A 25617-nucleotide genomic window follows, 5' to 3' on the forward strand; every position below is an offset into this window, starting at 1 on the left:
AAAAATGAGTGGAACAGGCCAGAGGTGCAAATATTCTTTACTAAGGAGTACACATTCTCTCGTTTTTCTTTGAAACTGCAGTTCTATAGGTTTGAGCTTCCTTTTCCTGTTTTTGGTAGGCGGCCGACTATAAGACATAATTGCATAGGAGGGTGAGTCACCAGTGTACCGTGAGCTCCTGGCCTGAGCTTGTCCTCAGGCAACTACTGTCCTGCTGCTCTGATGGCTATTGCTTGAAGGAAGGACCATAAGCCAAAATGGAAGGTTCATTGCCATTTCCAAGAGGAGATAGAATTTTGAACCAAATTTCCCAAAACTTTAAGATTACAATTTTACAAGGCCAAGAGAGACACATCAGTGGGCCAGATATGGCCGACTGCCATACCTTTCACCCTTCAGTTTAGGATTTGTGCTGTTTAGGAAGTCTTCCTATTCCTCATTTCTACTTCTTTTTCATATAAAATATATGAGGATATATATTTTAACCCTAGTTCCCTTGCATTGCAAGGAAGAAAGTACAATAGATTTGGCTATTCACTTTTGATTCAGGTTACATACTTTGGTTATTTTCTTCCTCACTTTCTTCCCTAATACCACGTAGCCAATTTATCAACTGGAAACAATGGTGCCATCTAAATTTCAGTAGTGCTAATCTCTTTCATTTTCCTTTAATTTTTGCTTTATTGAAGGATATGGGTGGGCATAACTTTCTGACTTTCACCCAGCTTCACTGATAGTAATAAAAGTTTATTATCATTTCAGGAAAGAGAACGGTTATACAAAGGATTTATGGATAGAATAAACAAAGGAAGTGATGATAAAATTTAATCACACAACTTCCATTGAGGAGAATTATTTGGCATGAGAGTCACCAATTATGTGTTGCTATAGGTGATAAAAAAAGCATAGGAACCAAAAATACACAGATGATTCCCAGGCCTCATTTTATTTTATATTTGGACCTTCATCTTCACGGCAGTGTTTGAAGTTTGCTTGCTGTTGCTTTACCATGGTGACTAATAAGGAACAAAACTATTTTGGGTTTTTCTCCTGCTCTACATACCTTGGGTATGAATGATGAAATAGTTAAAACAAACACACACACATGCACTTGGGCACACACACGGGACACTCAGAAAGGGAGCTGCAGTAATTGCTCTGTTAGTGGATCTGTTATGATTCAGTACCCCTAAAATTCTTGTTTGGAGGATACTCATCTCCTCTTTAATTTTTGGAAAATGCAATTTTCCAAAATTCCAGAATACACTAATCTCCTCTTTAATTTTTGGAAAGTGCCTATATTATAAAAGTTTATTTTGTTATAAAAAATGTTAGTATTCATATGGAAAATTTTCAAATCATATTACATGAGCTTTGAAAAAGTGAACAAACAGTATCATATCATGGACCCAAATTAACATGAGAACTGCATAAACTAGTAGTTGATAAATATGGCAAACACTTAGAGATGCAATGTGTGATTGATTATCTTAGGTACTAAAATAAAATACCAGTAGTAAGCAGTGAGTAAATATATATTTCCAAATTATTGCTTCGTCTAAAGAACAAGGAGCATTATTTACAACAAAGTAATTTTAAGATCATCATATGAAAAGATCAAAAGTACTGATGCAAAAGATGACAGACATTATTATATGAACTGGATTACAGTTCAGAAATCACAGCTCATTCCACTGTTCAATGCTGACATTGTCTCCATAATGAAAATGTAAGAATTGAAGCTAACTGTAGCCAAAAAAATAATATATGGTCTTTTTTTTTAACCTTAGCATTTGTTATAGCACTGGTACTCCCTGTGGAACTCTCTATTTTTTGAACTTGCATGGGAACAAGCAGTGATTTGCTTGATTTGCGTGTCTCTGGTTGGAAAATATTCACCAATACAAATTTTTGTTTTATTCTAACTTTGTTGATGGCAGATGTGTAACATTATAGAGGAAAAAAAGATGATACATTTCCAGTTGACTTATTGGGAGAAGTGACCTACAAAGAGGGATGGATTCTTAGGTGAATCAGAGAGATAAATCTTTCTGAAAATGCAAGACAAAATCTCACCTAGTTTGGTTCTAGAAGATTCAAATGTTGGTTAGTCCAGTGCTGTGATGTGTAGATTTGCAAGAAATGTTCATTAAATCACTCTAAATTTTACCCAACCATATGGTAAGGTAATATATACATATGCTATACATAATATATATGCTAAGTCAATCTTAGCAATATGTCATAGAGATACTGAAGTGTAAAAAACTGGCCACTCTCGTCATTGGGTAACTTTATGATCAATTAAATCATGGGTGCCCCAGTGAAGCTAATTTCATCATGTAAATTGGTCTAGCTCTTTCTTCCTTCATACATCTATGCCCTCTATTTTTCAAGAGTTTGATATATTTTTTGCACCATATTTTCTGTTTCTCTAACAACCATTCTGAGCACCATAACTTTCTCTTATTCTTCTTTTTTTTGCCTTGAGATTTTCATACTGTTACCTTTCTTAAGCATAATAAATCTCTTACAGAAACACTATTGTTATAATTACATACAGTCTTTAATGTCTGGTCATAAATCCTGATGCTTTTCCCAACATTTAGGTAAACATTACTTTTTCTTGGTTAGACTTTCTCCACAGGTCAAATAGATGCTACTTATCAGGCAAAAGTTCTTTCTTTCAGTACAGAAAAGGGCATTTTCTAGCTTGCTTCTTTGCGAGTAATTTCAGTGATGGTCTATTGTCTCACCTACATATTTCACTAGAGTTGGTTATATATAGCTTTAGCTTATATATCTTTATCATTAATACTAATATTGGATGTGATAATTTTTCATCAGTAACAGTCAACATTTTCATTGTGATCAACCAGACAGCCATATGAGTAGGAAATACTTGCTCACCATTTTTTTTCTTACTTTGACCAACAAGATTTAAAAATTTGTGAAGCAAAACATGACAAGCCTCTCAAGTTCACATATCAAGCTCGAGTACACAAGAGCTACTTGTCTTCTTCTGTAAACCCTGAATCTTTACACAGGATTGTTTTTACCGCCTATGCATATCTGAGGGCTGCTGAGGTTAAGTTCTCAGTAACTGGATCAGTTTTCTCAAGATGGGAAAGGGATTTAGCCCTCTGGTAAAGGTGGACAACATCTGTTCTCAGATGTGGTGGGTACAGCCATTTGCTCAGACCTTTGCACTAGCACTTGCCCACTGGAACCATCATTACTTTCTTCTATGTACGTATGCACCACAGGAAAGTAAAATCCAAGGGCAGGGGCCTCACTTTTATTGCCCCTGAAGTTAGCACAATGCCTAGCATTAAGTAAGTACTCAATCAATGTTTGGTGAAAAAATGACTGAATTATTGAAGTGAGACATATCTTTTTCTTTGCCTTTTCTTTTTTTCATAAGGTGTCTAAATATCTGACCACACAGTAATATGAAAACTTGAAAAACATTTACAAAAAAGTTGATTTCTACATATCCCTGAATGGACAGATAATATAAATTCTGTGTTCTTAAAGATTAAATTTATGGGTCATGCATTTGACACTTAGTTTGCCAGGCAGACAGAATATTTCAGTTCTGTTCAAAGAGACTACATTGACTAATCTATGAACACAATCTAGTTTCAAGGAAAACAGAGACTGAACTCTGGAACAGAACATCAAAAAGAAAAATATGAATTAATAATTAGTTACAATAAAGGAAGATTCTTAATAGGAACATAACCATGTATCAATGAGAGGACAATTTCAGACAGGTGAATATTATCAATATAAATTTGCATATCAAAGCTTTTACCTCCTACAAGGAAATATGAACCTCAATTAGAGAAAACTCTACTATTTTATGCATTTATACATAAATTCCAGAGAGAGTAAATTGTGGGTGTTCAAACGAGCCCTTTTTCCTGAAAAGAAGGAAGACCAACTGGAGCAGATGAGCCAGGAGAGCAGAGACAGCAGGAAAGGTGAGAGAGAGACGAAGGTCTAGGAAGAACCCTTCTCTCAGACACGCTTGGCATGAGTAGGGAATGATGCACAGCAATAAACTGTGGGGGGGAAATAAATGGGAAGATATGAATACAAACTCTGTGGCAAACTACAAGTCTGTCATATTCACCTTCAAACCTCTAGGGATTTAACACTGCACAGAGAGCTAAATAATGGCCAAATTGTATTACTATACTACTTATTTTTCCATTTCCTTTTAGTATCTTTCTACATGGGCTGCTGAAAGGGTCTCTTGATCCACCATATACAATTCTGTCTTGGGTAAGAGCTATATAACAAGGATAACTTCACCAACTGTTGGTTTTTTTTTTTTTTTGCACGGGCAGGTGCCGGGAATCAAACCCAGGTCTCCAGCATGGCAGGCAAGAATTCTGCCATTAAGCCAGTGTTGCACTGCCCTGACCATTGGTTTTTAAGTTGCCAAAAATAATTATTTGAATTTGATGTAAAACAAACTTTTGAAAGCAGAAACACCAAATCAGCTGACACGCAAAAAGCTGTTTCTTATCCTTTGAAAGCAAGTGTTAAGTTGCTTGTAGAACTCCAAGGAATATTAGATAATATTGCTTCATCATACCCTCAATTTCAGATCCATCTATGCAAATTAGATGACAATGATATTGGGAAGGATTTAAGTATAAACTCTGAAAAGACTGATTGATTTATTGGGTTGGATATGGATTTCAACCTTCAAATGCATTTTGAGCTCTACTGTTTTCAAGGAGCCAACCCCTCTTGAGTCTTGCTATTTTTCTCTAGAGAGGCACTGACGCATCCTATAAAGGGCCATTACAAGGTAGTAAAGTCACTGAAGGCTTTGTTGGCTAGAAATTAAGATAAGATACTGCTTGAATTTATACTATCTCAGAATAATCTCGAAGCAAATAGTCAGAAAGCTTTTGTCAGAAAGGGAATGCTTGGTTCGTAATACCTATGGACCTTTTTTTTGTATGCTGTATGGCAGGAGTCACATTTCTCTCTTTTTCCATGTGAGTATCCCGTTATTGCAGCACCATTTGCTGAATTTTTGTGGTTTTTTTTCTTTTTTATTTCTTTCTTTTGTTTGCTTGTTTGTTTTCTGGGGAGTGCATGGACCAGGAATCGAACCTGGGTCTCCTGCATGGCAGGCGAGAATTCTACCACTGAACTACCTTTGCACCACTACCTCCACCACCACCACCATGTACCTTGTAACTGGCAAAAATAATGACAATTTAAAGAATTGAACAGTTCTGGATATAGCAAGATATCCATTTCTTAATCTTGGAAAAAAAACTTGCATTTATATTAACTCAGAAAGAGTTATAAATTTTGATGTCAAAAAAAAGTTGTTTTTAATGCCTAACCTGACCATGTTAGCTTAGTGTTTGAATGTTTACTTATGAAAATCAAAATTAAATGTGCTTTAATTTTTCTTTCAACTAAATAATTCTTCTTTTCAACATTCGTATTTTCATTTATTATTCCTTTGTGGTGGTATGTTGGTAAATGTTTTGCAACCAGCTCTCTGGATTCAAAACATTTGCATATTTATACATATACACATATTTATTAGTTTTTACTGATATAAAGGATGTGCAAGACAAAATTTACAAGTAGTAATAAAATATACAAAACTTTTTGTGGTGAATCCTGTATAGCCAGTTGATTCTCACAGATGCTTTTCATTAATTTTTGCTGAACTCTCATATCTGCAGACGACTTATTATTACTATTGGCAAACAGATGTAGCTTTGACATGAACATTGGTTTATATTTTTGTTTATGTTAAGGAGTAAGATGAAAATGAAACCAGGAAGATGTATGTTGGAACTTCACTAGTTCAACAGTCACCTGACTGACTACTTTGCTGAACTGGGTAATGGTTTTTGAAAAATGGAAGAACAATTCAATTTTTTTTTGTGCTATTCACAATGTATTGGCTATAGATAGGGCACATTTTAAATTTCATACGTTTAAATTATTAACATATTTCTCCATCACTTTCTTTTATCTACATAGTTAACAGAACAATAAATCAATCCCTAATTTATAACCTTTGCCAATTTTCACAGTGTAAATTCCAGGATATCAGTGTAAGTCACTGAATACAATATTTGTAAGTATTTTCACACACAGAATCAATAAATATTAAGTAACCTTAAGAGAACAGAAATAGTAAAATGAAAAATAATTAGAAGTGATGAGTTTTCAATATTTTTGTTTTATTATGATTTATTAATTGTAAGCTTATATAATTTACTTTTTAATAATGGTTCAGGTTGCAACTGGCTTGCAAAACTCCTGAAAATTTAACCATTAGTTTTGAAGAGCTGGTGTAATGCAGTGGTAGCATACCACTGCTCTTTTGAGTCATGACTAAGTTCAATTCTCTCTAACTTCAGGGACACAGTACCTTGGAAATAAAGGTCTGAGAAGTAACTAGCAAAAAGAAAAAAATTCACAAGATCGTTATTTAATGCCATATATAACTTCATATATAGCAAACTGGCATTGCTTTGCTTCTAGGTAGCACCCAATCTTCAGTACACTTTGGGTAGATTTAATGGTTTTTGAGATACAGTTGTAAAAGGCTGGAAATTCAATTCTGTCTTTCCAAACGTACTTCTGAATAGGGGCATACAGTCTAACTCTGCTCCCACAGTCAACGATTTCCTCCCATTTTATGTAAAGGGCAATTTGTTCACCATCCACTTCCTGTTTCCCTGGCGGCTGCGCCCTTTCCGGTGGGGGGAGCAGCTGCAGCTGGCTTTCTTGCCAATGGAAGGAAAGCGGCAAATACACGCAAGACTCAGGCCTGAGTCCTTTCTTAGGCTTGCTTTGAGGGCCACACACCTGCGCAGTTTCGAGGGTGCTTTCCAGGACAAACAAAACTCGCACGATCGTATTTGTGTCACAAACTTTAAAATTAACGACTCTGTTTAGAAGCAGGCAAAGTGCTCAGCTTTGTCTGAAATTTCAGAGTATGCCATTGGCTGACTTCAAAGAGGACTGGTCTCAATTTTAAGGGCCATCAGCATAAAGCCTGCTTTGTCTTCTCCAGCCTTACGCTCTCTGCTCAGGCAAGCACATGGCTGTTCTTTAGCCAGAGACCCTTAGTGATCATCTGTGTCCTGGGGTTTAGGGATTTGATGCTGGCCGTTTTGCCACAATCTTTCTGCTGGGTCACACTGCCTAAAATGTTGCTGTTATTATTATCAATTTAAAATTGAGTGAAATCAAATTACTATTTTCAAATTCAAAACAGAAAGTTCGTGTCTTGCATTTCATTTTCCTGTTTCAAAATGTCTTTAAAGTTCCTTAGAATAGGACCTATCCTCATAAATTTAAAACCAATCAGTTAGCCGCTGGTCACTGGTGGGGTTTAATAATATGTATCATTAAATAAAGAAGACAGTGACTCATTTTTTTCTCTTTCCCAGTTACAAATGCACACCAACAGAAAGTTTTATTTGCCCAAGCCCAGTATAAGAAAATGTATTGTAAAAGAAAATGGCAATTACTGAACAGTTTATTGTTGAAAATTTAAATTTTCAAAAGTACAAAAAGGGGAATCTGTAATTTGAACTCTCTGTGCAGTGATCTTTAAATCTCCAAAGGCTTCTAATTAGAATAAGTAATTGATAATGTGTTAACAGCTCATTCATACACAGCACTGCAAAACTTGTGAGTAAAACAATTCAAAGCAACTCTCCAGCCATCTTCATTAGTCATCACAATGAAGAGTCAAGTGGAATCAAATGGCAGAATTAAGCAAGCTGATTAGAAAGTTATGGGGGGAAAAATCCACTTGCACAATTACATTACTTTAGACATGCACACAGAGCACCTATGTACATGATTAGATATCTAAAGGTTAACATGGACCTTTAGTAAGGAAAAGAAAATCAATGAGCACATACCAGAGAAACATTATTTCACGGCTTTTAAAATCATGCTAGGAAAGCTCACACAGATCACCAAAGACCCATTCATCATGATCTTTGTGTCATAAACATTTGATAAGTTGCATAGCTTATTTTTTTCTCCAAGATGTGCAATAAGTATTTATCAACTGAGACTACAAGTTGTCCTGGACATGACTGCCAGGAAGAAGTGTGCAGCACACAGCAGATACAAGGAACCTTAATTCTAAGTAAGTCAATGACAGAGAGTAAGTTCTTGTACTTTGGGCTCACACCTTCACACTCTGCCATAATCTGGTTTTAAGATGGCTGTATTTTGTCTACTGCAAACTCACTTCGGAAGAGATAAAATAATGCTTTCTATAGCAAGACACAATTTTAAATGAGATTCAGGAGTCCTATGATTTGCAAGTTCAACACACAACAACCAACTCTATTCTGTTATCCTCTTGACTACTAAGATTATCAAGAAACAAGACCCTTCAGTCTCTGGAAACTAAATGAGCATATGTCAATGCTAGGAACATTTCCAGTGGTTACTCTTGTCTATAAAAACTAAAATAAGGATTTTGGTAGAGGTCAGGCATGAGGGGCCAGTCCTGCACTGAAATTGTCACTCAAGGAGGAAGTTTCCTTGATGATTTCTGACTTTCAGAAGCTTGGCCACACTGCCTTTAAGCTTGGTCTTCACCATGCCAAACATTACTTTTGCCATCCCTACTATTCAAAACGTATCTAACATTGTCCAGACTGGAAGACGATAACACCAAAGATGATGATACAGTGAAAGAACCTGGACCCTTGATGAATCAACTCACCCTCAGGTCCTCCCCCTCTCTGGGTTTCCTGTTACATGAAAGAAGACATTTCTGAGCTATCCAAGTAGGTTTAAAACTGTATTTCTCTTACTTGTAACTTACATTAGTTACCTACTGCTGCATAATAAAAACATTATCATGCTTATGGGCTTCAAACAATGAGAATTTATTATCTCCCATTTTCTGGGGTCTGAAACCTGGGCACAACTTGGCTGGATACCTGTGACTTCAAGTTTCTAAGAAGGCTGCAGCCGAGTTGTCAGCCAGGGCTGTTGCCTCATCTGAAGGCTCACCTGGGGCAGGATTCACCTCCAGGTTCACTGAAGTGGCTTTTGGCAGGACTCAGTTCCTGAGGGTCTACTGGCCTGAGCCATGTGAGCCTCTCCATACAGCAGTCCACAACACAGAAGCTGGCTTCCTTCAGAGTTGCCAAGTAAGAGAGGGTACACAAGATGGAAACCACAGTCTTTGTGTGACCGAATCTGGGAAGTGACAAGTGACATGCCACTACTTCTTCTATATTCTATTCATTGGATAGGAGGTACTAAATCTAATCCACCTGCAAGGGTTACACAAAGGGTGAACATCATGGGGCAAGCAGCACTGGGGGCCACCTTCGAGGCTGCCAAACTACTCAGTGGAAGATATCCTAACAGATACACCAGATGGGGAAACAACTGAGGAAAAAATAAAGGTTGGGATGCTAAATGCTATGGGGATTTTGATATCCTTCTTAAGTATAACTGCAACAGGTCTTCTGAGTGTATTCTACATGCCTAAAATGTTGAAACTAGAAAACAACTCAGTTTAATGAAGTCGAAGGGCACAGCATACATTGTTGTAATCTGATACATAAAATTCACATAGTAAGGTGAATTCTGGTATTTCCTTTACTGAATATATATCAGGTAATAAGTTGAAACTAAGGATGGATATAAATATGAATAAGACTGTTCAAAGCTCTAAGTACCTGAAACAATTGGAGGAGGCATATAACAGGTGTGCACAATATGGTAAGCAAAATAAAGGACAAATGGCTGGAATATAATGGAAGAAATTAAGACTGGAAAAAATTGTAGGCATGCCAGAAATGGGCTCATGAGATGCCACTATCCATGGGAAGAGGCTGTATGCTGGGATTGGGTTCACATGATGGTAACATAAATATTCTAGAGCTGCACAGTCCAATATGGTAGCTACCGGTCACCTGCAGCTACTGAGCACTTGGAATATAGCTAGTGTGACCAAGGAACTGATTTTTTAATTTAATAATCTGCCCTCTGATGGAGAGGGCAGACCTGGACATAAAAGTTGGAATGATTAAATAGCAAAGATATCCTTGGGGCAGCAGGGTGTGGACAGAGAATCTACCTCTGACTGTGCCTAAAGCAGGTAGAGAGCTCACGGCTATCTGATATCAAGGCTGACCCCACCAAGCGTTTGCTGGGAGAACAGAAAGAGTATAGGGGGCCTATTAGAGCTAGTACTACATAGTTATTCCCCCACTTCTGGAACTCATGACTGCAAACAGTACCTTTAATCAAAAAGAGTTCAGGAGTCCCCAGTGTAAGTGGCTCTGATCTAACAAACAGTCTTCTCCATTTGTCCTTTGTTCTAGGTAAGTGTAGTTTGAATGATCAGGTACTGATAACCCAAAGCATTAAAATGGGAAGAAAGGTGTTTTTCCCTTGGACTCAGGGCTTGAGGTCTAGCTACTTCTCAGGTAGGCTGGCAGAAGGTGGCTCAGGAAGGGGAGTACTTGGTCTAGTGGAAGAGTGCACCAGCAAAGCAGCCACCATGGCGGGAACGGGGTCAAAATCCCAGAGGGGAAAATGGAATGGATGGAATAGAAAGGCCAGAGGGGGAGAGATCAAATAAAGGTGGGGTTGTAAGAGGATCTATTTCCTGTCCTCTTGCATCTTCTTACATTTGCCCCCAAATCCGTCACATTTTCTCTCTTTAAATTCTTATCTTAATGCACTTTGGCTATGTCTCTGTTTTTTAAGAAAATAGATTTGCCTCCTTTCGAACCACCTAGGTGAGATATACCACCCATTGAACAAATCCCAATGGATGTGTGAAAGACAAAGGTATCATGTGGGACTTTCTGGCATAGGAGGAGAAAAGTGTAGCGTGATGGAAGGACCAAGTTTTAGTGGCAGAGACACCATATTGAGAACTGCGGTTTTCCCACATATTGGTTGGGAGCCCTCAGGCTTCTTACATAACTCCGCCCCCCCGCTCAGTTACCCCACAGCAGCTGCCTGACACCAGTGCCAAATACATGGAGCTGTGGTATGGGCTGAGTGAGTTCTTAAAGTGGAAAACGCCTGTTTGTAGGTACCCTGTTTATATTTCCACTATGAATACACCCATTTCTCCTGCAAGGAACACAGGTCTAAAATTGAATTTATGAGCTATGCAAGAGCTTGCAGGGGATAAGAAAATGTCCCTACCGATATTATTATGTCCATACCTTTAATGATTAGTATGAGCTTCCACACAACTAAAAACAGCCAGAAGGGTGATTCGGATTGCTGGTGGAAATCATTAAACAAGAGGGGTACAAATTTACATCTTATTATGTATGCTAACAACCTTTGGCTCCATTGAGACAGGTGAAAGTAGTACCTGGAGTGTAACATTAAATGAAAAAAAAAAACACAAAAGGAGAGAAAGGATTTATTTTCCTTATCTTTTTTAAAGACCTGAATTAAAGAAGGCAAGTTGCTTTCTGCCTGCTTGGGCAGGCAATTCCAATTTTCAATGCTGTCAACAAAGGGCAGGCCATTCTGTTAATTAAGTAAAATTAAAGCTTGGAGTTGGATGCAGTAAACTCTTGGTGCTGGAAGCAGCCCAGAAGGAAGAGGAGGGGGTGGAGGGAGAGAGGAACATTTGTGGAACCCCTCCTGGGAGAGGCTGTGAGGGTGATATGGAAATGAAATTGGCTCACTCCATCAAGTATCTCATGGGGCCTTCTCCTCGCCACCTCCCATTCTTCCTCACTCTCTTCTTGGCATCTCTGGAGGTGTGTGAAATGGGAGGGGAACAGGAAGAGTGGAAAAGGGGGCGGAGAGGAAAAGGGGCAACAGAGTCTGGAGGTAAAGGAAGTTCCCAATGACGTGCCCCAGGGGAAATGAACACCCCAAAAAAGGTATTGAGGCACTGAGAAGACATGGCTATGCAAGGCAAGAGGAAACAAAGTTGTCTTTTGTTTCCTACTCTGCTTCATTCGCTACTCAGTCCTCATTGTGAAAGTTTACTAAAGGCTAGAGTGGGCAGTGGTTTCACAGCAGTGTAGGGACCCAGGAGGAAGTGTTACTTCCCAAGGCAGGAAGTGGGCCTTCATAAGCAGCCTCCCAAATACCATTTTTGGACTTGCCCCAAGTCAGGTGAGGGAACACGTATTGGGGGCTGACTCTTGGCTCTTTGACCCGGTGCAAGTCCATGAAGGTTCCTGGACTTGCAGGCAATGGCCTCAGTTGTCTCCTTTGCACTGAGCAATTCTTCCTTCACCCATTCCCCGGGAAGGAGATGCTGTGGGTGAGGCCTGGCAGGAGTGGCCATTGGCAGCTCTGGGCCTTGGTGTGTGGAGCTGCACCATCCACTCTCTTCACAGGTGAAATGGCTCTGGAGACTTTCATTCTGTGCTTGTCGTCTTTCTGACTATAGGTCTAATCTTAAATTTTTCCAACACCCTATGATAATTTCATCTGCAATTTGGAAGCACATACAACTGCAAGGAGACCTAACATATTCTAAGGGTTGGAAAGGACTATTAGTAAAGAAAGAGGAAATGAATGGGGATAATTTTTCCTAGAGAGAGTAGACAAGTAACCCATCAATTATCTTCCTTACTCAGGTCAACTAGTCATTGTTTCCCAGGAAGACAGAAAAGATAAAGTGGTCTAATGGTGGACAAGTATGACTGTTCTAATTAGAAGGTGGGAAAATAATGTGGACTTTGCCATTTGCTGGGCAGAATTTAGGAGTGATGCCATGTGGTTGCATGTATGCAGCTTCAGAACAAAGCATCCTCACCCAGCGGAGATGTACTGAAAGAGAGCCAGCCCAAGCTTGACATGTGGATGATGTCATCTGAATATATATATATATATATATATATATATAGTTCAACATGTAAAACTCTTACCAGTCTGGAGACTGGAATACTATGGCTACTGCTTATCAAAGCCCAAAAGATATCTCAGGAAACAATGAGAAAAGCCCAATCTCACATGGGATGTGATAAGTCATAGGACAAAAGAGGATTAAAATTATGGCTACTGCTAGATGCATATCACACTATTTCCCCTTTTGGTGCCTCAATTTCCCTTTCCACCAAGTGGGTGTGCAAATGCTTGGCCACTGGCCATTTGATGAAAGGGTTTAATTTATAAGCCTTCCACGCTATGGCACACAACACTCTCCTATGCATTCAAAGACTGAGTTTATGAAAGTAACTACTCTTGTGCTGCTATCTTCAGGCATGCTCAAGTCAGTTCCAAGTGTGAAGAACATTAGCTCCTTGCTGACTGTCTCCACCCACAAAGGATAACTTCAGCTGAAGTCAACACACTGATAGGTTTCATTAACTGCTTAAATCCTTCTTTATGGGTTTCTGTGTGAAATTCAATGTGCATTCACTGTTGCATCGGACACACTGCTTTGAGCATTTAGAAGGACAGGCACACACACCCACAGGCAAGAATGGAAAGTCTGGAAACCCAGCCCGATCCCAGGAGTGACCAGAGAGGTAGACGGCCAACACAGGTGGAACGAAGATGACGGGCACCTACGTGTGGGTCTCGGGTCTGAGGCCTCGGGAGCAGTGCCTTCCCCGGGGTAGCTGAACGGCTCCTCCTCGTCGGTGTCGGGAGGAGGATAGGGTGGAGGTGGGGGAAGCACTAACTGGGGTGGGCCCCGAGCGGAGCCTCTTGGAGGTTTTTGTGGCACCTGCCGTCCAACACCTACATGGAATCAACGGTGGTTACTTCAAGACAAGAGGACTTCAAGAGGACTCAGTGCTAACACCCACCTGGCACCAAATCCAACCACACTCGTGCCCCAAACCTTCACATTCTAGCGCCCAGTGGTGGGACCCATATCTGCCTGGTTGCAGCTTGTTTCTGGCAGGCATAATGGCGTAAGTGCTGGGCTTTAAAAACTACTCCTAGAAGCCCCCTGAACAGCTCTGTCAGTTAAAACGGACTCCTTTTATGCACTTTAGCCTTCTGAAGGTTCATGGATTTGTTGCTTTAGTTCACTCTCGGTGCTTTCCTATATCCTTTGACCTATTATGGTACAAACAACCACTTCTTTAGTGTGACTCTTTCTAGACCATCTATACTTTCAATCTCTTTCACGGTTTAGAGTAATAGTTTTCAAATTTTGATTCAAGAGGTTCCTCAGGTTGAAAGAGAGTTAGGGGGCAATCAGAACAGCCCCCCTTTTAAAAATCTATTTATACACTGGGAATTCATTTGCAAATTTATAGGAAAATGCCATTCTGCTGCTAAATTTGTTTTTCAAATCAATGACTTATGGTGATAAATGATATGAATTACCAGTGGCAGAAGTCATTTTTACTATGATTCCTTTTAAAACACTTCCTTTGAATTTTTAAAGTTTAGAATTGATATGTAATAGAGTCCAAGCTTTATGCCCTTCTCCAGACTATAAATAAAAATATTAAGAAATGCCAGTTCTTCATCAAGAGATATTTGTTTATTCCTCCTCTTGGTTATAGTTATCTCGACAGAGAAAAATATTAGTCTCCCCATATCCTCACATCATTTCCTCCCTCAAAGCAGTATCTCCAAAAAGCAAATAAGTAAAATAGTCTGGTGGATGCTGTTTGTTGGACTAAATATAAGTTTTTTTACATGAGCGAGCATTTCCTTGGAGCAAGGATGACTGTGCAAGGCACTTATGAATAGTTTCCCTCCTCAAAGTCTGATTTTTTTTCTTTCATATGCTGTATGGCAGGGGTAACATTTCATTCTTTTTCCATGTGAGTATCCCTTTATTGCAGCACTATTTGTTGAACTTTGTTTGGCTTTTTGTTTATCTTTTTTGCTTGTTTGTTTGTTTGTTTTTGGGAAGTGTACTTGCCAGGAATTGAATCTGGGTCTCCCGCATAGCAGGTGAGAATTCTACCACTAAACTACCCTTGCAGCCCCTGAAGTCTGATTTTTGTTTACCAAGAACTTGGGTTAAGAAAAATTGGGCCAGCTATACTACAATTTTAGTGCAAGTTCTAAAAAAATACTTTTCTTTTTACATTTACATAGCTGAACAGAAAAGATGCTCAGCATTCTTTGTGGATAGGAGCTACTTTTTTTGTTTGTTTTTAAACCTAAAGCTCAGACTGCAGTTAAAAGTAAGTTTGGTTTGTGGTGTTGTTATGGTAGTTTCAATTCTTGGGGGTTTCTGGTAGGATGGAAGGTCAGCAAGACCTTCTCCACCATTTCCCCTCTTAAAAATACACAAATTCATTTTTAATAAGAAAGGAGATTCTGGTCTCCTTTCAATCTGTATAAAGACTATTATATGGACTAAGAGAAGGACTTGTGGTGAATTACTACTATCCATGCCTCCACCTTGAGAACTGTTTCTTAGAGAGGGAATTATCTCCATAATTTTCAGTTTTAAAAATCCCACCTTCCTTTTCCCCTTACACCTGTCTATCAGCTGACTGCCCAGCACAGCCAGACTAGGTTCTCCAAAATGGAGAAGAGAACTCATTCCTTTCAGAGGCTGAATCAGGAGGCCCTTCCCTTTGTTGATATGGGTTGTTCTGGCCTGGAAGTCTATACAACTCATTCATGTCCACACTGCCACTTAAAGTAGGCACTTCTTAACAGTTTCAACAAGGAGGCTTCTAAATCTGAAGGGTCTCACCCCTTTAAAAGATGAGTGGGGAGAGAGTTTGAAGGAGGTATAGGGGACTCATCACTAGATAAGAGACACAAAGTTTATTTTTAATGACCATCAGAAAATACCCTGATGCTCTCTTTAAATCTGATGGTATTTTCCTTGGGGTAAAAAAGATGAAGTGACATGAAATATAGGTTATTGGTTATTGTTCATTGGGGTAACCAATTCCCAGGTTGGGAAATGCTAACACATTAAAACTGAGGTATCTACCAGGGGAAAAAAATGCTGACAAGGAGCCAAATAGAGCTTATTAAAGTTTTAGACACTGACAATGCAACCACTTATCCTTGGGAGCAGATCCACCTCTGGGGCTGCAGGCACTAAGCCAAAGGCAAGGGCGGAGGTTCTGAGTGCAATAAATTGCCTTGTGCATGGCAGTCCTAATGACCTGATAATGAGTTTGGATGCACTTTTCATGCACTGGGGTATAGTCTCAGGCCTTTCTTAAAGCCCCTTCTGCAAATTCAACAGCCATTTCTGTCCTAGGTAGATGAAATAACATGGAAAGATTAAAAAAAATAAAATTAACCATTTCTGGTGTGTGGATCTGGAGAACTACATCATCTAAGCCCTTTTCTACCTTACTTGTAAAATGCGGGAGTAGGATATTAAGGGTCTAAGTGGTCTCTTTCTGCTCAAAGATATTATGATTCTGCTGCTCTTTTCTCTGGGTTTTCTTTTTCTCATAGAATATCAGATCTTTGCTAAATAGATAAAAGGTATATAAGTAGAGATCAGTTTTACACAAGATGGTCAAAAATTCCTGAACTGTTGTCAACTGATCTCCAAATCTCATGGGATCTAAAATAACACTCCCTGCCTTTCAAGCAACTTCCTCAGATGCCATCTTAAGAACTGATCCCTTTTCCACTAGAGAGACATGTCACACATCCACACTCATGTCACACATTCACACTCACTGGCTCTACATTTTCCACCTTTTATCAGGATCCATCAGCCATTCTTCATCCTCCCCACCATCCCCACATTCTAAATGCCCACACGATACCCAGAACATATTGCCAGTGGGATATTAAGTGAGCTCTCAACTGTTCATTTCCAGACTTTCTTTCTTCAGCATGAACATTTTTCAGGTTAATGCTATGAAGGAGCGAGGCCACTGCAGGAGTTAATAGCAGTGCTAAAGTGCAATGCCGGCACCCCACACGTATGCAGCTGGCTCACAGCTCACTCACCCATGGTGCTCCTTCGCTTCTCCTCCATGTCCTCAGTGCGACTGGGTACCAGGGGACTCGGTGGTGGTGGCTGTGGAGGAGGGGGGGCAGGCGCCCGCCTCTTCTTCTTCTGTAAATCAATCTGGGACCCCAGAGATATCTATAAGGTGCAAAGAAGGAAAAACGGACAGTATTAGGGTGATTCTCCTTAGGGGAGTGAGATGTATGTGGAACACAAAATGTATTGGTATTGCACGGGGTTAAAAAGAGGGTAGTCGACTTGTTGGTGTCCTTTGAGGCAGGCGGTGGAAGCAGAGATGCAAGGGTATGGGGTGTTTCCTACAAGCAGCATGAGGCAGTGCACTGAGGCTCACTGACACCCCCAAGGTGCCTATGGAAGCTGGAAGTCTGCTCCCTATTTCCTAGGGACTTCAGGCAAATCTGGAGACCTGGTGTCTTTGTTTGTTGAGCTGCTAGGAGAAAAAGCACAGGGTGGGTTGGCTCAAAAAACAATCATTTATTGGTTCACGGTTTAGAGGCTAGAAGAAATCCAAAATCAAGATTTCATCAAGGCTGGATTCTCCTGGAGTCTGTAACATTCTGCTGCTGGCTCGTAGCACTTCCTGGAATTCTCTGGCTTATATCTCTGTGTCCCATCATGTGGCGATGTCCTCTCCTTTTAAGGTTCCGCTGACTCTCAGCTTCTCTTTGTGGCCTTCTCTGACTCGTGGCTTCCAGTCTCTTCTCTTTATAGAGCATCCAGTAACGGGGACTAAGACCTGCCCTGATTCAGTAGGACACGCATTCTTCAGAAGATCCTATCTACAATGGGTCCACATTCATGAAAATGGAAATTAGGGCTAAGGACATGTCTTTTCTGGGGGACATGATTCAACCTACCACCCTTGGTAAATGTCCCATCTGCATAAATATGAGAAGGGAATCCTTAGCTCTTAATTAAATGCCTTAAATAAATTTCATCTAGGAGCTTCATCAAGGGCCACCATAATCTGTGCCTATGCAAAGACGAAGAGCAGCTCAGACCTCACCCTGCCCTGACTTAGGCTTTCTTTCCTGCCCCTGTACCTTGCAAAGCAGTCTGGACTAAGAAACCTCAGCAGGCTGACCCCATTGGGTCTGGAATCACAATGATCAGAACATGGGACATTAAGGGGCCATTTCATCAATCTCCCATTCAGTGCAGAAATCCAGCTTCTGCTCAGACTATGAACAATGAAAAGTTCCCATTCTCTAAAGGCAGCCAGTCAATATAAGGCAGGTCTAATTATTGAAAGGGATATCTGTTTTACCTGTAAAATCATACCTGCTGATTCCAGTTCTTTGTTTCTGAAGTACTATATAATTATCCTCTTTTCCTCACTCTAGGGGTTGTTGATGGGTTCATGGGATTACCTCTCGGTGCTCATGTAGAAATCTGGCTATCATTGGGGAACCCCCAAATATCCCTATCTTCAGGATTCTCTCTTAGATCAGCCCTTTTCCACATAGTGAATCCTCCAATCAACTGCCTGAAGGTAGAAGGTTGTCCTTCAGAGTGGAAATCTCCTGGGAGGGCCCGAGGGCTCTCCTTCAGCATGGAGTTTTTCCCTTCATACCTGATGTCCTGAAGACAGAGTGTCTTGGGCCTGTTGGGGCAGGCAGACCTATGCTGGGGTGGCCAGGGAGGAAAAGTATCTGGTGGTCCCACTGCTCCTTGCCTACACTTCTAGCCAGCTTTGCCATCCATTCCATCTGCACTCTTGTGTGAACTTCTGCCTCCAATTTCTGAGCCTCTTTGCGGTTGTGTCTTTTAGGGTGTTTTCAGCCAGGCAGTCAGATTTCAGCTCCTCTGCTCTGTGAGGTATTTACCACTATTAAAAAAAATTCTAGCTTCCAAAATATTTATCGATAACTGTTGTTGTTTCTTCGCCCTATCTTTGCCTTGATGTCCTTTTACATTTATTTTAGTGGGGATTTAAAAGGAAAGAGATAAATGACTTTGTTTCATTTATCCTAATTTTTTCAATGGCTATCTTGTCCTCTATTGGATTAGTGAGCCATAAATTATTAATTTATTAATCAATCCCCTTTGCTTTTGGCTGAATATTAAGATTGTTTTGTTTCTAGTATTAAATTGCAGTTTTATATTTGCACACATTGCTTTGCTTAAATTCTTTTTTTTTAGTTTTCAATAAATCTTTTTAAATGTACCTTTTGAGCTAAGGGATATGTAAAATTTGGAGGGATAGCACCAGTTTCCAAAGTTGCTTTCCCATGTACAAGAATCTTTGACATGTAATATGACATGTCACATCAGATTTTTTTTTTTCTCAATAGAGTTTATTATTACTATTTTTTGAGCAGTTGTAGGTTTACAGAAAACGTGCATGGAAAGTAGAGAGTTCCCATATACTACCTCACCTCCCCCACCGGTTTCCCTTATTAATATTTTGCCTTTGTGCAGTCCACTTGTGAAAGCCGATGAAACAATATTATAATTACATTATTAGCTAACGTCCATAGTTTACATTACGGTTCACTCTTTATGTTGTAGAGTTCTGTGGTTTTGTTTTTGTTTCTACTGTTTTTTTTAATGGAGGAAAGTAACATAAAGGAAAAAGCAAATTTCACAGCACACCGCAACAATTGGTCATAGAACAGATTGCAGAGTTTGGCGTGGGTTTACAATTCCACAATTTTAGATTTTTACTTCCAGCTGCTCCAAGACACCGGAGACTAAAAGAAATATCAATTTAATGATTCAGCAATTTTACTCATTTGTTAAACCCTACCTTCTCTGTATAATTCCACCATCTCCTTTGATCTTTCTCCCAATCTTTAGGGCTGTTTGTACTATGCCCATTCCAACTTTTTCATGTTGGAAAGGGCTGCTGATGATATGGGATAGGGGGATGGAACTAGTTGATGTTCCGGAGAGGCTGGCCCCTTTGCATTTCAGGACTTAGCTGGTCCAGGGACCCATCTGGTGGTTGTAGGTTTCTGGAAAGTTACCCTAGTGCATGTAGAATCTTATATAATGTCCCAGGTCTACTTTAGGATTGGCAGGAATGGTTTTGGTTGGGGTTTGGCAAGTTGTGATAGGTGGCAGTAACTTAATGAAGTGTGATAAGTGTGACCTCCAGAGTAGCCTGCCATCTCCATTTGAACTCTCAGCCACTGATAACTTATTTGTTAAACTTCTCTTCCCCCTTTTGGTCAAGACAGTATTGTTGATCCCACAGTGCCAGGCCAGGCTCATCCCTGGGAGTCCTCTCCCATGCTGCCAGGGAGACTTTCACCCTTGGATGTCATGTCCCACGTCAGGGGGAGGGCAATGATTTCACTTGCAGAGTTGGGCTCAGAGAGAGTGAGGCCACATCTGAGCAGCAACAGAGGTCCTCCAGAAGTAAGTCTCAGGCATGCCTGTAGGTAGGCTAAGCTCTGCTACCTACACAAGCCGCACCAGGGTAGTCCTCAAGATCAAGGGCTTGGCCTGTTGACTTGGGAGTCTCTGATGTTTGAGACAGTATCAGGGGTTTACCTGGTGGTAATGTTTAATAGTTCTATATTAAAAAAAAATGTTTACTGAGGTAACATGAGACTTCCCACCGTAAGCACTTTTGGTCATCCAGTGGTGCCCATTATGTGCGCAGTGTTGTCCCACCATTCCCACCGTCCGTGAGAACATAATTTCGTAGTTTCTGCTTACTTAGTTGGCCTAGGCCTAGCAGCAAATCCTCCTGCAGTCTGGGTTGCCCACCTGCTGAGCCTGTAAAAGCCCTGCAGTGGGTTGTTTGAAGCTCCCCTGGTCCTTCCATAGAGCACAGATGGGTGGGTTTCTGAAGGTGGCCTTAAGATGACTGCTCGGTAGTCTGGGGGGAGACAGTGTCGGCCTGGACCACGGGGCACGTAGGCCCCAGTCTGGCCCTGGCCCGCGCAGGAGGGGTGGGCAGATGGGGACGGAAGAAGAGAGAAGTCTGGTGGGGGAGGGGTCCTGAAGCCTCCAGCTCATGGGCCTGCCCCCCGCCCCCCATCTTTCCTCAGCTTGGGGGCAGGTGGGAAGTCTGGGGCGAGGGCTGTCAGGCTGGTCTTGGTCCCAGAGCCTGGCTGGTAACTTGGCCTCAGGCGGTGAGTCCAGAGCTGATGGGTGGGGAAGGACCTGCGGGGTAAGACGTCGGCCCCCGGGGCCACGTCTGTGGGGGTGTCGGTTCAGCGTGGACACGCGGGGACTGAGTCTTCATAGCCTCACCGCTCACAAGCCTGGCATGTGTTTAAAGTTGAAAGTGCACTTTTTGTCTGTAAGAGTTTGTGCACATCAGATTTTTAATAAAGCTGCCAAGACTTCTTCAAATAAATGGATGTCAAAAATTTTTGTTTTTCTGTTAGCTACTTATTAATATTGGTCCATTGCTCTAACCTTGGTACTATCCTATTTGTTGATGATAATGTTGAGAGGCAAAGAGCCTTGATTCTGTAATCTTAACTTCTTTGAGGTTTGACATTAGTCCATTCATTCATTATGATTATTGGAATGCTGCGAATTTGCCTACTTGATTATCTTCTAGTTCATATGTCTCAGTCTCTTCTTAAATATAATAAGAGACTTTCTTCAATGTCATTATTTCACCTATTCCCCCAACTAATAAGCAAACAGTTGTTGAATACTTATTCTGTGATAGGAACGGCAGTGGATGCAAAGGGTAGGAAGTTATTGACCTCAAGTTGCTCACAGTCTAATGAAGAAGAGATAATTCTATAAAATTTACAAGATATTCTGGGCTGGTAACATTGCTAAAAATGGGAATCTGGGGTTTAGTTGGGGTCATGGTTTGTTCAGTGACCCCATGCTGGGTAATCAAAGCCCTCTAAGTCCTTACTAACTGTGTGTACAATAATGAAATATTCCAGAATTCTGCTGAGTGTCAACATCAAGTGGGAGGTAATTAGAAGAGGGGAGCAGGAAAGCTGTCTGGTTTACCCAATTTGGAAAAGCAATTTCAGCTGTTGAAAGATGTCTCTGGCTCACTTCCCTTGTTACAAGATTTGGAGAAGTATTAAAATCCTCCAGCCTGTGCCAAGATTGCCCAGTTTCAACCACTGACTGTTCTTCTCCCAGAGTTAATAATATTCATTCAACAAACATTCATGGAGCACCATCCATGTTCTAGGTACAGTGCTACTCCTGATAAATTAATGAAGATAAACTATTGCAAAGTGTTTGGCCAGGCTTGAGACCCTCCAATTGAAACAAGGTCGAATGGGCAAGAGTGTTTTTTTTTTTTTCTGGAGTTTCTGTTAGTTTAAGTTACTTAAATAAAAATGTTCTAATAGATGCATTTATGGACTTCCAGAAATCCATAAATGAACATTGGCTGAGAGTGACACAAATGATTCTAAGGACTGATATGTTATATCTCATATAATAATCTCAAAATCCCTATTAAGAAGATTATTTTACTATGTCTGTTTTATAAATGAAGATGTTTATAGATGGTATCTTGACCATAGTCATAGAGTCAATTAAGTGGTCAGGGTCAGCATTCACCTTGACCTGACTCTAAACCCATGCTCTTCAACCTCTTTCATAATTTAACCTTCTTGGCCTCAGGCTGATAGGTCTGGAAGAAATAAACTCCTGCAATTTTAAATGGCAATTTCTATTCCTATAGTAATGACATGCCATAAGTGACTGAACAACATGGGGTTTTTATTGTCCTACCTGTTAAATATCCTCCTATACCTACTGGGTATTTTAGAAACCAATTTGTGCTTGAAATTATTGCTTGAAAACAAAAATTAAACCCAATGCATATTTTAGCACATTCTTTGAGAGACCCTTGACATCATGACCTGCTAGCTTTCCCAAGTTTCCTTCTGCCCGTTTTCCTTCCTAAAAAACTAAGAAATGGAGTGGCCTGTTTTGGTTGGTGGGGGCTGATTTCTAACATGCTTATCTGGTCTATGGCAGCAAAGAAGCTTTCTCCAACAGCCAGAACAGAGCATTCAATTTCTTGGTCTTTTAGAAAGCATTCAATCCATGGTGGCCACTTTGGTCTCTTAACCTCATTGTGCTGGTCATGTGCAATGCCAGAGTTGAGGCCAGAAGATGTTTATGGAGAAGAGGAGCTTTCAACGTAAAGTGAAGAGTTATGTGGCATAAAATGCAAAGACTCGTGTCCCTAGCTCTATGCCGGCAACTCCGTCACCTAGCTCACAGTGTGGCATTTTGTAAAAACTCAATAAAACGTAATTAAATGATTGCACATGTGTGTGCATATGTGTGAGTGTGTATTTATTTTCCATGTTCCTTTACAGCTTTTATTAATACTCATGTATTATATGTTCACATTACTCTTAGGGTAAATGGGTTTATTCCTCTGGGTTTCAAGTATTTATCCAAAGAAGAGTGACACCAGTAGACCTATAGGTCTGTATATGTTGTGAAATAAAACGAGCAGGGTTCAATACCTTGAATCCATGCATGTGCCCATTCATTTATTCATTCATTCATTTATTCAAACACATGTCTACCTGGAGCCACACTCCATGCAAGGTATTGGACACACAATAGTGAGTGAAGAAAAACCAGGTGGAGTTCTTTCAGCCTTTTTGAACTGACGATCCACTTGTTCTTGGCTGTTCCATAGTGGGATCATGCTTGCCTTACCTCAAACTGTCCTTCTGTCTAGAACATTCCACCTTTTTAAGTACTTCTATCAGTCTCCTGCTCCAATTGAAATCTCTTCAATTTTTACTAAAAAAGTAAAAAATCTATTTTTTAAAGCTGCCTCCTCAATCCTCTCAGTAGAAATTAATCAGTCCTTTTGTGCTCCAAGACCACTTGCTCTATAAATGAGCAATGTATTGCTTAAAATCTTTATTTCATTCTCCTCCCTATTCTGGCTGGCTGGTTCCATGGCCGTATCCCCATATGCCCCCACGTTCTTAAGGTAAAGATTAATAAAACTCTGTATTTCCACAATCCCTAGCACAGTGTTTCTGTATTTTAGAAATAAAGACCTGCTCCTTGAATACCAGAAAGAACAAAACAGGCTTTTTACATCAGTGTAGCATGTTTGGAAAGTGTTCATAAATACTCTTTTTCAATTAGAGTTCCAAAGTAAAACAAAGCCCTACCCCCATATTCTGACTTCTTCTATTTGAAATGAAAATACCGTATTGTTTTTACTGATAAATGAAAGTTACACACGCTCACGGAAACCATTTTAAATAATAGAGAAGTGTATAAAGCACTAAGTGAAATCCCTCTTTAACTTGACCTCTAAGAGATTACCTCTATTAAGACTGATTTACATCTCCTCAATCTTTCTTCTCTGTAACTATATACATTCTTATTTACAAAAATAAGAGCACACTAAATACTCTTAACTATGAACTCATCGTTCCCCATCTACTGTGCTGTCTATTAACAAAAGATCCATCCCAGTCATTGTAGAGGCAATGATTCACTTCTACATAGACCACGATGGTTTCACCAGTTCTTGACAAATGACATTTCAGTTGTTCCCAATGTATTGTTATTTCAAATAGCACTTCCATGAGCATCCTTACATATTTATCTTTTCCCATGTTTGTCTATCCCCTATGATGCAGTACCACAAACTCACTGGCTCCAAAGCAATGTGATTTGAAAATTTGGCACATGGTGCTCAGAAAGACTACATTAGTTAAAACCTTCCCGACTAGCACTTTAGAATGCTTCATTCCCATATTCAACAACAGAGTTTTGCTGATACTCATTTTAGCTTTTACCAGAGTAAGTGAAAATTACTTTTAAAACTTTTTGAAGTTTTATTACTTCTAATTACTTCTAAAATCTTTGTTCTGTTAATATCACTATTTCATTTTTGATGATTATTGCTTGCGTGTGTGTATATGTGTGTGTGTGTGTGAGAGAGAGAGAAATTGGTTGTTCACATCCATTAAGCTATTAAGAGATTTTCTTTTCCTTTCTATTGTTGAACTGGGCTTTTCTTAGTGATAGTAATCCTCTGAATTGCATATATATTGTGAATATTTTCACTAGTTTGCCATGGTCTTTTACTTTTCTTCTTTAGAAGGTAAAATTTTATCTAGTTCAACTTTTCATTTTTTTCCTTTTTTTGGTTTCTAATACTTGTATTGTACTACTAAAGGGCCCCTTGATTCCAAATTTTAAAAAGTCCTATTGTTTTAAAAGTAATTTTAGGCTTATATTTTTTTATATTATATTTTAAATCATCCTGGATGCAATTTTGTGGTATAGTTTGAAGTACTGCTATGCATTTCCCCTAAATGACTGGCTTACGACACAAATGTGTTTATTTTGTAATCCATCTGTAATTCATCTGCTACATGCTGATTTCAAATATTACCTTTAGCCTTTACTGAATCTCCCTGTAGGCCCTTGAAAATCTATTTATCAAGTTCTCAAAAAATGGTATTGGGGACTTTGAATACAATTACATTAAATGTATTAGAAATACTGAGAAACTGGTATCTTTCTGAAAGTGAGTCTTCTTGCTAGGAATTAGGTGTGCCATTTCAACAATTTTATGTCTTCTTTCAGAAAACATACACAAGCTTCTGGTTTGATTTTTTTTTTTTTTATCAGTGCCTCAACCCTTGCACCCCCAGGGGACTCTTGGGATTTGGGGCAGTTGCTGTGTTGGTGTTTCCTAATTTACATATTTTTTTTCTTATTTATCCTCATTTATGAACAAGAAAAAAATGGGAGAGGTGAGTATGAAA

The 25617-nt window shown here is 39.7% G+C and overlaps 1 protein-coding gene across 11 annotated transcripts in view; it reads right to left on the reverse strand.

The window, feature by feature from the left end:
- COBL (cordon-bleu WH2 repeat protein) overlaps positions 1–25617 on the reverse strand; it is a 334049-nt gene that overhangs the window by 59576 nt on the left and 248856 nt on the right. For 9 of the 11 annotated variants that reach the window (XM_077119324.1, XM_077119310.1, XM_077119316.1 and 6 more), the window contains 2 exons: positions 16888–17026; positions 13552–13722 (listed from right to left, as the gene is read on the reverse strand). In XM_077119324.1, coding sequence (XP_076975439.1) covers positions 13552–13722; positions 16888–17026 — 310 coding nt within the window. The remainder of the gene's footprint in view (positions 1–13551; positions 13723–16887; positions 17027–25617) is intronic. The other 2 variants (XM_077119329.1, XM_077119326.1) reach the window with 1 other exon arrangement.

This window comes from Tamandua tetradactyla, chromosome 1 (genome assembly GCF_023851605.1).
Source record: "Tamandua tetradactyla isolate mTamTet1 chromosome 1, mTamTet1.pri, whole genome shotgun sequence".
Taxonomy (NCBI): Eukaryota; Metazoa; Chordata; class Mammalia; order Pilosa; family Myrmecophagidae; genus Tamandua; species Tamandua tetradactyla.